At 38.5% G+C, this 13,767-nt stretch overlaps 1 protein-coding gene across 1 annotated transcript; it reads left to right on the plus strand.

Moving 5' to 3' along the window:
* Positions 1-331: 331 nt before the first annotated feature.
* On the plus strand, positions 332-1,141 carry OR10X1 (olfactory receptor family 10 subfamily X member 1; the record flags this gene model as incomplete). The annotated part of the gene is made up of 2 exons (XM_082658241.1): positions 332-353; positions 507-1,141. 2 exons carry the CDS (start codon positions 332-334, stop codon positions 1,139-1,141), a joined length of 657 nt encoding a protein of 218 aa, XP_082514367.1.
* Positions 1,142-13,767: the final 12,626 nt, after the last annotated feature.

Genomic DNA, 13,767 nt, shown 5'->3' on the forward strand with positions numbered 1-13,767 from the left:
ATTTACTATTAATATTACATCAATGGTAGTATTACATTACCATTACAGTGCACATACATTGTAAATGCATGTATTTTCAGACACCACATACCTATGTAGATATGTACAACACACATACATTCATGCCAACCTCGTACACAACACTGCCACATAATACACATGTGGACACAGACACGTTGCCTGTTAGAACTTGAGGTTGGGTGGCTTGATGGATATTATTTTATAGACTAAGCAACAGAGCCAAGATGGGAAAGTGACTTCCTTGAAGTCATAGAAAGCCAAGATCAGAGAAGTGACTTGAGTTCTAATCTAACATTATTTCCCCCAAACAATGATAACTCTTCTCGGACACTGTAGGACACTAACATGAATACAGAATAAGGAAGAGTTTGCTCAACAATAATCACTTGTATCTATAACACCGTTCCACAAGCCCTTTTTCATGTGAGTCTATGCAGAGCACTGAAGGAAAAATCAGAGCTCAGGGCAAGTTGCATATCTCTTAGCCAAAGATCAGCTATCAGGCTCCACTGTCCCTGAGAGATTAGATCGCTTCCTGGACATCTGCAACCCTCTCAGATATACATTGTTTATGACCAACATGGTATGTGGAAAACTTCTGGCCTCTGCTTGGGTTGCTGGCTTCTTTATCTCTGTGATAGAGACTACACTGATATTCAGAGGCTCTTTCTGTGACTCCAACCTTGTCAAACACTTCTGTCATATGCGGGCAGTTGTGAGGTTGTCCTGTCTAGACAGTGACCTCACAGACTTCATTGTAACAGTGATCTCAGTGTCAGGTTTGATGGGCACCTTCCTGCTCATCATCCTCACTTATGTTTTCATTCTTTCCACTGTCCTCAAGATCCCATCAGCTGAGGGCAAGCAGAAGGCATTTTCTACCTGTGCTTCCCACCTCACAGTGGTCAACATCCACTTTGGTTTTGCATCTATTGTTTATCTGAAGCCAGAAGCATCAGGAGGAGATGACACACTCATAGCAGTCCCTTACACTATCATTACTCCTTTCCTCAGCCCTCTCATTTTCAGCCTCAGGAATAAAGACATGAATAATGCTTTCAGAAAGGTACTTGGAAAGACAAATTCCTTGAATAATCTTGGATTATCACTGCATGATTGATTGTACACTGAAGTCAGTGAAGCATTTACCCTGTGACATCTGTACCATTTGCCTTTATCCAGAGGCTGGCATATGGGAATCAAGTGACTGAGTCTTGGACCTAAGCCTTGACAAGCATTTACTTAGCATGTTAAGGAAGTTGTCCAACAACTTCTACATCTGTCCCTGCAGATTTTAGGCTTCTTTCAATCAACAACTAGGTGTTCTGCATCTTAGATAAAGTGGGAAAAGCAAGATTGTGGAAGGAAAAATCAACACCTATGACCACTACACTAAGAGATGGTTTAAAATATCTAGAGATGTAAAAGTTGAATAATTTTTCTAGGTAATGTTGTGAGGTACTGGTTTGTGCTTCTCATAACATAAACCATTTCTGATAGGAGATACACTATGGAGTAATCATCAGCTGTATATTTGTGCATATCAGAGTTGATGCTGTTTTATTTCCATGCCATAACAACTCTTAAAAGCTTTTAATAACACTGTTCGTGATGGTGTCTTTCAATGACTCTCAGATGCTAGCTTCTGAATATATAGGATATTTTGGAACACTGATTTAAATAAGTAAACAAGACAGTACAGCCTGTATGTTTTATGACTGGGGAAATCCATGATGAGGGCTAGAAGTAATCTCCATTTTCTATAAGATGAATGTATTAAACAGCAAATGTTTAAAAAACAAATCATGTCATGCTATTGATGGATATGACAATAAAAGGTGTTTTGAATTAATTTTGGCAGACATACAATGTGTAATGAAGGAAACCAGATAAACAAAACATCAAATTTTTATATTACCCAGAAGAAAATAAGAAGTACTTTGGCGGTTATATATCATAGATATATAGCAAGTGGTCTTTCTGTAAACTCCAACATACAAGCCTAAGTGCTCTTCTGAATCCTTTTCTCAGTTCTGCTGCTAACATGTCCTCTCATGAAGGATACAACTACTGTACTGAGGATTGGAGTACATAAAACATATGAAAACTGTTGGAATAATTTCTGACCTATATTAATTATGGAGATGTTACAAAGATAAGTAAGATAATGGATGGAAATTATTATGTACTTACACTGATTAAAATTACCTCTTGCCATGACTCTATTTTCTTCCCTTTGACCTTTTGTGACACATGTGTAGGCAGAATATTTTCCCTCTACATCTGTGGTCAATGCCTCAGTGAAAAAGAATGTTTCTTCTGCTTGTATTCCACCCCTCAGAACTGGTTATTCAATCTAAGGAAACCATACAATGTTGTATGTAAATATTAACAATTTATCTGCTCATGGTGAGTGTAGTAGGTATGACATTAAGTCTAGACTCAAGTTCCTGAACTTGGATTTGCACCAATTAACCTGCATATATCTGACATGGTGACTGTGGCAGTGATTGCTAGGTGCCTACTTCACATCCATTATTAACCTAGAAATAAGTAACTGGGAGTAAGTGGAAGCTGGATATACCTATATGGTTATAAGTCAAGAAACACACTTCTAAATAAACAATGAATCAATCAAGAAATCCCATGGATATTAGAAAAAATGATTTGTACTGGAGAAAATGAAAATACTACAAGTCAAAGCTTGTGGATACAGCTTTTCAGTGTTTGGATGGAAATATACCGCCTTTAAAATCCATATTTGAAACATTCATAGGTTGCAAATTCACAAGATAAAAATTCATCTCAAAAATATAGTAAAGAAATAACTAAGCACAAAAGGATTGTGAGGAAAAGAAATAAAAATATAAGAGCCAAAATTAATTAAATAATAGTATTCAATAGAGTGGTTCAAAAAGCCAAAGTTTGGAATATTGAAAATATTAATAAATTATGTGTGCCTTGATGATCTTGATGAAGAAATAAAGACAGAAGACACAAATAAACAATCATGCGGATGGCAAATCTAAATGTTTCTCAGGTCATACAGACATTAATAATGAAAGAATTCTGTGAATGATGTTATGAACATAGATTTGAGAATTCACATAAAATTTGGAAAAAGTGGAAATTTTTCCATAAAATACATACTAAAACTAACATAAGGAGAAACTTAATTTTAATTAATATATTTCACATTAAAGAATGTCTAGGTCCTGTAGTGTCACTAGTAGATTCTCTCAAACTTTTAGAGTGTGAATTATGTCAAACTTGCGCAAGGAGTTTCAGCTCCTCCAATTACTCCTTACTAAAAGATGAGCAAATCCTTTCTGCTTTAATTCAACTAAAATCAAATTTGAATTTGTAAAGTAATAAAAAACATCAAAGCAACCAAATAGTTGGAAAACATAAGGCACAGAAATGGAATACAAAAAGAAACATTTTTACCTAATGTATAATAGCTCAATTGAAGAAACCAGCTGACTGCTAATCCTACATTTTTGAGGTATATTTCTAAATCTAGACCATCTTTGATGTGTTTTCACTTCAGGGTCCCTCACTTTTAAGAGAAGCAGAAGTATCAGTTTTATTTTTCTATCTGAATGGAGCATAGTGACCATTAGGCTAATGGGTAGATTTGACAGGTTCTCTGAGTAGACAAGTCATTATTTCTATCAAATTATTTATTCATTAATGTGTTAATTTGTTCATAAATTAAATTATTTTTTCCATTTACTCCATATCTACTTTTATTTTTTAAAATTATTTTTATTGAGGTATAGTTGTTTTACAATGTTGTGTTAGTTTCTACTGTACAGTGAAGTGGAGTTCCCTGTGCTATGCAGCAGGTTCTTATTAGTTATATATTTTATACATATTAGTGTATATATGTCAATCCCAATCTCCCAATTCATCCCACCCCAATACATATCTATTTTAGTATAAGTAAAGTGCCATTAAGTAAAGTACCATTCTTAAATAATAGTAAATCACCTTGCATTCTTCAACAAATGGAAAGACTATGTCTTCTCATCTTGCAACTCACCTCTGTGCTTTTGCTCATCTTTTCCCCTTCACCTGGAAAACCTTTATTCACTTCTATTCATTCTTGATCACCCAAATAGAAGCTGCAACTTCTGACTACTCTGGTCTCCAATGATAAGAGTGATATCAACTTTCCTTTCTCTTAAATTATTTAGCTACTTTCTATTGTGTATGAAATGTATCATGAAAGTACCAACCTCTACTTTTTCATACACCAGAGTGTAAATGCCTTGGGAGCAGCTTTGTATTTCCCATAGCATGTGAATACAAATTGCTACTTAAGAACTATTTGTTTAATTAATTGATGACTAAATATTTTTTTTTTAAGATGGCAGCTGTAAAAGGCATTATCTAAGCTCATGAAAATGATGGTGGAATTTTAAGCCTTGTATGGAGAATCTGGGAACAGAGATTCAGCTCACAACCTACCAGATCATACTGCAAACTTATAATTATGTTACCTACATAATAACGTGTCACACAACCAAGAAGTTGTAGAACATTAACCAGACCCAAGTTCTCATGAATGTCCCTACCATTGCTTTTATTATTATTATTACTATGACTACTACTCTAGTTCTTCAAAATACCTTAATGCATCACTAGATGGCTAACAAAACAAACCACCAGGATATTCCGAGGAATGTAATTTATTTACCTCCTCAGTTCCCGTCTATGAGGCTTATGCAGTAGATTATTTGTCCACAGAATGCTACAATTGTGAGGTCTAAAAACAGCAGAAGGTATGTAAGGAAAGATAACTCAATTATGCATTCACTTCTTTTACTTCCTCTTTGCTTATTAGACTTTTCTAATACACCATTTTCACCGGAGAATAGTTTCATGTGACATTCAAGAATGGACATTAAATGAAGTAAATGTAGAAAATTCACTCTTGATAGGAAATTAGCAGTTTCTGTCCTTTCTTTTTCAATCACTCAGGAAAACCTTTTGAAAGGAATCAGTCTTTCAGAGATGGTCGATAGAAAGGGAGTCAGTTCCATGGGGTTGGGGAGTATATTTCATAACGCTTGTTTGTAGCCATCCCTGTGCCTACCACAGTTCATTGGTGGTGCCCTGTTTATCACCCCAAAACCGTGTACTATCCTCCACCTTCTAAGTCTATCATATATATTTGTGCCTTGCTCTCCCTACATGCTCTTTTCTAACCATCATTAATAGATAGACTAAAGCTCATGGGATAATTAGAACATTTCTAAAATTATCATTGGTGACTGGCACTTCTATATCACTAGACCCAAACACTAACTTTACTCAATTTTTCACATAAAATAACCCAACAGGGCTGATTTCTCTAAGTTCCCTAGCACAAAGCTATTAGAAGTCAGTGAAACCTAGAAATCTAATCAAATAGGAGTCAAAAATTAATATTACTACAATAATTTCTATTTTGAAATGACTCAATTCTATTTCTTTCTACTACTGACATCTCAATACCCCCAAACTCTGTATTCTTACCTTCTCTGCTGAGAAATCTAAGTATCCCCTAAAGTATCATTGAAGGACTTTTCTTTTGTCTCTTATTAGTTGTAGCCCCAACATGCTGGTTTATATTTATACTTATCAAAACTCCAGGGAGCTATTATTGTAACATTATTTTTGGCACAGTTCCAATCCTTTCAATGAGTAAAGAGGATGCGGAAAACAACATGGATCCTAAATCTCACAGGTCCAATAAGTTAAAAAGGGAACAGGAGAAAACTGACACTGGCAATTAATTGGCAATTAGTCCCAGGTTGCCTGGTAGCTCATTAGAAACTGAAGGCTGTTGCATATTATAAGAGGTAACACACAGCTGTATTTTCTAAGGTTGCTAGGTGAGGGAGAAGACCTTTTCTTCCTTGGACTTCATCAAGGCAAGTAAAACCTGCTTTATCATTGAAAAAGAAGAAGCAAAGTTCTTCTTTTTAGTATAGGTTCATCTGAACTCTACAAATTCAGTTTCTGCACCAAGGATAGGGGCATAGGAGCATCGTGTGAGGGATGAGGAAGGGCGGTATCTTAGCTAGCAAAACTGAGACCCTGAAGAACAGTGGCAAAGAACAGGTTTGAGGACTGAAGGAAAGCTGTGGACTGTTCAGGTGCAGGTCACAGAGATGATACTCTACTTCTTCCTAGCTTGATGGAGATGAAAAGACCTCCAATCAAATGTCAGCCTCAAGGGTAGGGAATAGGATGAAAAAATCTTAAGTAGCATCCTAGAGGGCTTGGCTAGTCTCCTAATTATCCTCATTCTTTCCTGCAGTTCTCTGTTGGACTGACCAAAAGCAGATGAGAGAGTTTGTGGGGTTGAAGGAAAAACAGTTAAGTGCCTGTTCCACATTTGTGTGACACAGTTTTCATATCCTGTATTTGAAATGAAGTTAAAGTCAAGCTCTCTGTTGCTGGACTCAGCCAACACAATTTCTAGACCTTTAAATTTTCTAGAAATCTTTATTCTTCCTCTTCTGTGAGATAATGAAGAAAAATTCACCCTCTCTACCCTCCTTCATGAGTCAAGAGCAACTCACAGGGAGAGGTCAGAAAGGCTTGCAGGATCTTAGCATCAAGGTCTTCTTGCCTTTGACTCTGTTGCAGATCTCATCAGTGGCTACGGGCAGAGAAGTACCTGTTGGCAGTCCACAGCATTTGTTCTCAGAACAGCAGAAACTCCCAAGTGAGATGATTACTGACTCAGTTTTTTATTTCCAGTTATACCATTTTCAGAGGCTACCAACAGAGATATGACAGTAGATACTGCTGCTTCCAGAAATTTTCAAATGTGCACAACAGTCCCTCCTAATAGCTGCTGAATTCCTGGATTTCTTGGACAGCTGCTCTTCTCAGTGCATCTTCCCAAATAAACATTTCCCCACGGGGTGCTGGCCAAGTCCTCAGCCTTGGGGCTGCATAAGCCTTTAAAGAAATCTGTTCAAAGACCTCTAAGGTATTGGAGCAGAAATAAATCTGAAAAATCCTGCAGTTAGTCGCATTTCAGAATCACTTCTTGAAACAATTGTGGACTTAAGATAACCTCCATAACTGTATGAGCCAATTCCTGTGAATAGAATGTATATGAATACATTCTGTTCTTTGTGTTTCTCTGGAGAACCAAGACCAATACACAAAGCATACTCTGCACATAAGTGATAGATAGAAATGGAAATGGAAAAGTGTAAAGAAGAAATCTTAAAAATTATAAAAAGAAGACTGTCGTGTGTTAATCAGTAGCTTTGATTTTATTGTGAATGAAGCACAATACAATCCAGCATAAGGAAAGAGAATCTATTAGCTTAAATCACTGGGAAGTTCAAGACAAATCTCATCAGATATGGCTCAATTCAGAGACTTGCATTACAACATTATGCTGAGTCTTGACTCAGAAGTCAACCTCTGAAAAACATCCTCATCTATAATTTACTTTTTCTCTTTAACATATATCACAATTTTATGTGCATTTAAATTATATTTTTTTCATTTATATCTCTATTTTCCATCTCCATGGGAAATTTTTTCCTGTTTTGCTAAATTTTATAGGCTCATCTCTAGGATATTGCCAGATACATAATAAGTATTCAATAAATATCTGTTGAATAAATGAATAGTTTTTCTGTCTTTCACTTACTTAGCTTCATACTTTGTGCTAGATTTATTTTGCAATAAGCTGGCTTTATCCAAATAACAGGGAAAAAATGAAGATGAAATTCTTAAAACTCCACTCTTAGCCATACAATTCAAAAGATTTTCAGTCTCACACAGCTAAATCTTGAATTTAATCAATATTCTTTCTAGATAGAAGTTGGAGCAATGCATGATTGATTTCACAGGACTTTTCACCCAACATATGGCAAGGGATGGAGGAGGTAGGGTTTGTCCCTTGACTGATACACTTGAAATGGTTCCTGTATAATTTATGTCTATTGTACTGTAAAAAGTGAAAAAAATTCAAGTTATATTAGACTCAGTAGATAAAAGGAATCCATTTCATCACTCCCATATCTGAACAAACATCAGAACATCAAATGATGAGTTGCAAATTATGAATAATAGGCTATGACATCACCACAGCCTCAATTTATCTGTTTTCTTAGCTCTTCTTTCTTCTCTATTTCAGTTTCATTCTCTTCTCAGTTTTCCTCATGGTAGTAAAATGGAAGGCAAAACTGAGGTCAACTTTCTTTTCTCTTGCTTATATAGAGAAGCAAAAATAATAAGAAGCTGAGTGCTGAGAGTATACTGTAGGAGTTAGACTCAGTTTCTGCTCCCTACTTTTGTGAGTATTGTGAGAAGACAGTAAAAATATTATAGCAGCAGCAGCAGCATTTCTTTGACCTGTAGATTTCAGCTTGGTCAAGTTCTCTTAAATCAATAATTCCAGTGACAGACTTCTGATTCTTTCAAACTTTCCAATAATTTGTAGGCACACAATTTCTCAAATTAAATTTTCTTCTTAAGACATCTATATAATTTTATATTTCCTGCATTAATTTTCAACTGAATCAATGATTCAGTGAGAATTAAGAAAAATACTTAAATTGCATAAAATATTTTATTAAAATTTTGGGGTGTAACTTTCATAAAAGTAAAGGCAAGTAGGAATTTTGCTTCTGGTCTGAATGAGTTAAGTACTAGGTGTGTCACACATCTTAAAGATAACAACTACAAACTCTGGAAAAAAACAAAAACAGCAGCTACTTGAACACACTGGAGATAGAATAGAAGCAGGCAGGGGCTTCCCTGGTGGTGCAGTGGTTAAGAATCCACCTGCCAGTGCAGGGCACACGGGTTTGAGCCCTGGTCCAGGAAGATCCCACATGCCACGGAGCAACTAAGCCCGTGCGCCACAACTACTGAGCCTGCGCTCTAGAGCTCGTGAGCCACAACTACTAAGCCCGCACCCCACAACTACTGAAGCCCGAACGCCTAGAGCCCATGCTCCATGACAAGAGAAGTCACTGCAGTGAGAAGCCCGTGCATTGCAATGAAGAGTAACCCCCACTCGCCTCAACTAAAGAAAGCCTGAACACAGCAATGAAGACAAAACACAGCCCCAAAAAATGAATAAATAAAATAAAATAAAAAATTTAAAATAAATAAAAGCAGGCAGATCTAGAATGCATTCAACACTTGGAAGAAGGTAAATACACAGGATGATTTCTCTTTGAAAGAGTTTTTGTTTGAATGAAGACCACAGCCACCACTGTTTGTGAAAAGCTTAAAATTTAAAATGAAAACCAACAGACTTCCTGGCATGAAGAACCAGAAAATAGAGTCTGGGGTAACTAGAACTGCTGGAAGGGGAGGAGCAAATCCTGGAAAGACAGAGCCAGAGAGATAATTTCAAAACCTCTGTATATATTTTGCCCAAATTTCTGGTTGACTCCTGAAGCACACATGTGTGGAAAGACTCAAAGCAGTCCAGAAGTACAAAAGAAATAAACAGAGGGCTTCCCTGGTGGCGCAGTGGTTGAGAGTCCACCTGCCGACGCAGTGGACGCAGGTTTGTGCCCCGGTCCGGGAGGATCCCACATGCCATGGAGTGGCTGGGCCCGTGAGCCATGGCTGCTGAGCCTGCGCCTCCAGAGCCTGTGCTCCACAACAGGAGAGGCCACAACAGTGAGAGGCCCGCGTACCGCAAAAAAAAACAAAAAAACAAAAAAGAGCCAGGAGTACATGGCCATTCTCAAGAAATAAAGCAGTCAGGGTAGACCTAATTATATATAATTCAATTTTGAAGTTAGTAGACTAAGATTTTAAAACTGCTCTGATATCTATGTCCAATGATGTAAAGGAAAATGTGCTTTCTTATAAGCATATAAGAAATTTTAGAAGAGAAATAGAAACCACAAAAAAACAACAAAAAAAGAAAATGATAGAACTGAAATACGTTATCTGGAAAAAGAAACTTTATTGGATGAGATTAGCAGAAGAATGGAGATAACAGAGTAAAGAAACAGTGAATGTGAAGATAGATCAGAAGAAGGAATCCAATGTGAAGAAGATGGGAAAACAATGGAAAAAATGCAAACAACCTCAAGCACCTGGAAAACTATGTTAAATGGTGTAACACACATGTAATTGGAGTTCTAGAAAGGAATGAGCTAGATAATAAGGCAGAAAAATTGTTTGAAAACAATAATGGTCAAAAATTTCACAAATTTTCTTAAAGACATGAATTTATAGATTCAAGAATCCCAACAAATCTCAAGCAGGATAAATATGAAGAAAATCATGCCTTGACACATTATAGTCAAACTGCTTAAAAGAAAGGATAAAAGAAAATCTTGAAAGTACAAAAGAAAGAAAAAAAGATGAAGGACAAGCATCATACAAGGAGTGAAATAGGAGTCAAATTAATGCTGGCTCTCACCAGAAAACGCGGGGGCAAGAGAACTGTGGAACACAATCCTAAACATGATGAAAGAAAAATAATTAATAAAAATACCGATTCAGGATTATATTTCCACTAAAAATATTCTTCGAGGTTAAAAGCAAAATAAAGACAGCTTTATATAGTTAAAAAACAAAGAGAATTTGTCATCAACAGATCTGTGTTATCTGAAATACTAAAGGAAATTATTCAAGAAAAGGGAAATTATACTAGACAGAAATGCAAATTGTTAGGTGTCATAAAGTGAACATTCTTATTTTTCCTCTTAGTTAGGCTTTCTGAGTAAAGAAACCTGAGATCTAGCTTTAAGGACAAGTTTTGAAACCTAACCTATAGCTAAATAATTAGTGAGAGATTTATCTTCCCATAATTATGTGTTTATATTTCAATGGGAGAGGTTAACAACAATTCAATTCATACATAGGCTCCAGCTTTCTAATTTCAGGATTTCTATTATATAGTGCAGACCCTCATATATGTAGGCTGACATCTGGTTCTCATCACATAACCTCAGAAGGATTAGGTCAGTAGAAACATATTCAGTTATTGCTGTAAATAATAATAATCTATCCTTGCTCCAAAACCTCATTTTTACATTCAGGATACTATGAATAAGTATAGACATTAAAAACCTATCATCAAGAAGAAATGATGAGCATTAAAATCATAGATATTTGGGGGGGACCTTGAAGATGGCGGAAGATTAAGACGCGGAGATCACCTTCCTCCCCACAGATACACCAGAAATACATCTACACGTGGAACAACTCCTACAGAACACCTCCCAAAAGGCAAGAAACTCCCCTCGTACCTGGGTAGGGCAAAAGAAAAAAAGAAAAAACAGAGGCAAAAGAATAGGGACGGCACCTGCACCAGTGGGAGGGAGCTGTGAAGGAGGAAAGTTTCCACACACTAGGAAGCCCCTTCGCGGGCGGAGACTGCGGGAGGCGGAGGGGGGAGCTTCGAAGCCGAGGAGGAGTGCACAGCAACGGGTGCGGAGGGCAAAGCGGGGAGATTCCCGCACAGAGGATCGGTACCGACCGGCACTCACCAGCCCAAGAGGCTTGTCTGCTCACCCGCCGGGGCGGGCGGGGCTGCGAGCTGAGGCTCGGGTTTCGGTTTCGGAAGGAGCGCAGGGAGAGGACTGGGGTTGGCGGCTTGAACATAGCCTGAAGGGGTTAGTGCACCACGGCTAGCCGGGAGGGAGTCCAGGGAAAAGTCTGCACCTGCCGAAGAGGAAAGAGACTTTTTCTTCCCTCTTTGTTTCCTGGTGCGCGAGGAGAGGGGTTTAAGAGCGCTGCTTAAAGGAACTCCAGAGACGGGCGCGAGCCGCGGCTAAAAGCGCGGACCCCAGGGACGGGCGGGAGATGCTAAGGCTGCTACTGCCGCCACCAAGGGACCTGTGTGCGGGCACAGGTCACTATCCACACTCCTCTTCCATGGAGCCTGTGCAGCCTGCCACTGCCAGGTTCCCGGGATCCAGGGACAACTTCCGCGGGAGAACGCACGGTGCGCCTCAGGCTGGTCCAACGTCACACTGGCCTCTGCCGCCGCAGGCCCGCCCTGCACGCAGTGCCCCTCCCTCCCCCCCGGCCTGATTGCGCCAGAGCCCCCAGTCAGCGGCTCCTTTAACCCCGTCCTGTCTGAGCAAAAAACAGACGCCCTCCAGTGACCTACACGCAGAGGCAAGGCCAAATCCAAAGCTGAGTCCCTGTGAGCTGTGAGAACAAAGAAGAGAAAGGGAAATCTCTCCCAGCAGCCTCAGAAGCAGTGGATTAAAGCTCCACAATCAACTTGATGTACCCTGCATCTGTGGAATACATGAATAGACAACGAGTCATCCCAAATTGAGGAAGTGGGCTTCGAGAGCAAGATCTATGATTTTTTCCCCTTTACCTCTTTTTGTGGATGTGTATGTGTATGCTTCTGTGTGAGATCTTGTCTGTATAGTTTTGCTTCCACCATTTGTCCTAGGGTTCTATCCGTCCATCTTTTTTTAAAAAATATTTTTTTCTTAAAATTAATTTTAATTTTAATAACTTTATTATACTTTACCTTCTTTCTTTCTTTCTTTCTTTCTTTGTTTCTTTCTTTCTTTCTTTCCTTCCTTCCTTCCTTCCCTCCTTTAGACAACGAATCATCCCAAATTGAGGAGGTGGTCTCTGAGAGCAAGATTTGTGATTTTTTCCCCTTTACCTCTTTTTGTGAGGGTGTATGTGTATGCTTCTGTGTAAGATTTTGTCTGTATAGCTTTGCTTCCAACATTTGTCCTAAGGTTCTATCCATCCCTTTTTTTCTAAATATTTTTTAATTCAATAACTTTATTATACTTTATTTTATTTTACTGTATCTTCTTTCTTTCTGTCTTTTTCCTTCTTTCCCTCCTTCCTTCCTTCCTCCCTCCCTCCCTCCTTTCTTTCCTTCTTGCCTTCTTTCCTTCTTTGCTTCTTTCTTTCTTTCTTCCTTCCTTCCTTCCTTCCCTCCTTTCCTTCTTTCTTTCTTCATACTTCTACTAATTCTGTCTACTTTTTCTTCCTTTTATTCTGAGCCGTGTGGATGAAAGGCTCTTGGTGCTCCAGCCAGGAGTCAGGGCTCTGCCTCTGAGGTAGGACAGCCAACTTCAGGACACTGGTCAACAAGAGACCTCCCAGCTCCACATAATATCAAACGGTGAAAATCTCCCAGAGACCTCCATCTTAACACCAGCACCCAGCTTCACTCAATGACCAACAAGCTACAGTGCTGGAAAACCTATGCCAAACAACTAGCAAAACAGGAACACAACCCCACCCATTAGCAGAGAGGCTGCCTAAAATCATAATAAGGCCACAGACACCCCAAAACACACCACCAGACGTGAACCTGCCCACTAGACAGACAAGATCCAGCCTCATCCAGCACAACACAGGCACTAGTCCCCTCCACCAGGAAGCCTACACAACCCACTGAACCAAACTTAGCCACTGGAGACACACATCAAAAACAGCGGGAACTACGAACCTGCAGCCTGCAAAAAGAAGACCCCAAACACAGTAAGATAAGCAAAATGAGAAGACAGAAAAACACACAGCAGATAAAGGAGCAAGATAAAAATGCACCAGACCTAACAAATGAAGAGGAGATAGGCAGTCTACCTGAAAAAGAATTCAGAATAATGATAGTAAGGATGATCCAAAATCTTGGAAATAGAATGGACAAAATGCAAGAAAAGTTAACAAGGACCTAGAAGAACTAAAGATGAAACAAGCAACGATGAACAACACAATAAATGAAATTAAAAGTACTCTAGATGGGATCAATAGCAGAATAAC

Source organism: Grampus griseus, assembly GCF_964374135.1.
Source record: "Grampus griseus genome assembly, chromosome: 1".
In the NCBI taxonomy this organism is placed as follows: Eukaryota; Metazoa; Chordata; class Mammalia; order Artiodactyla; family Delphinidae; genus Grampus; species Grampus griseus.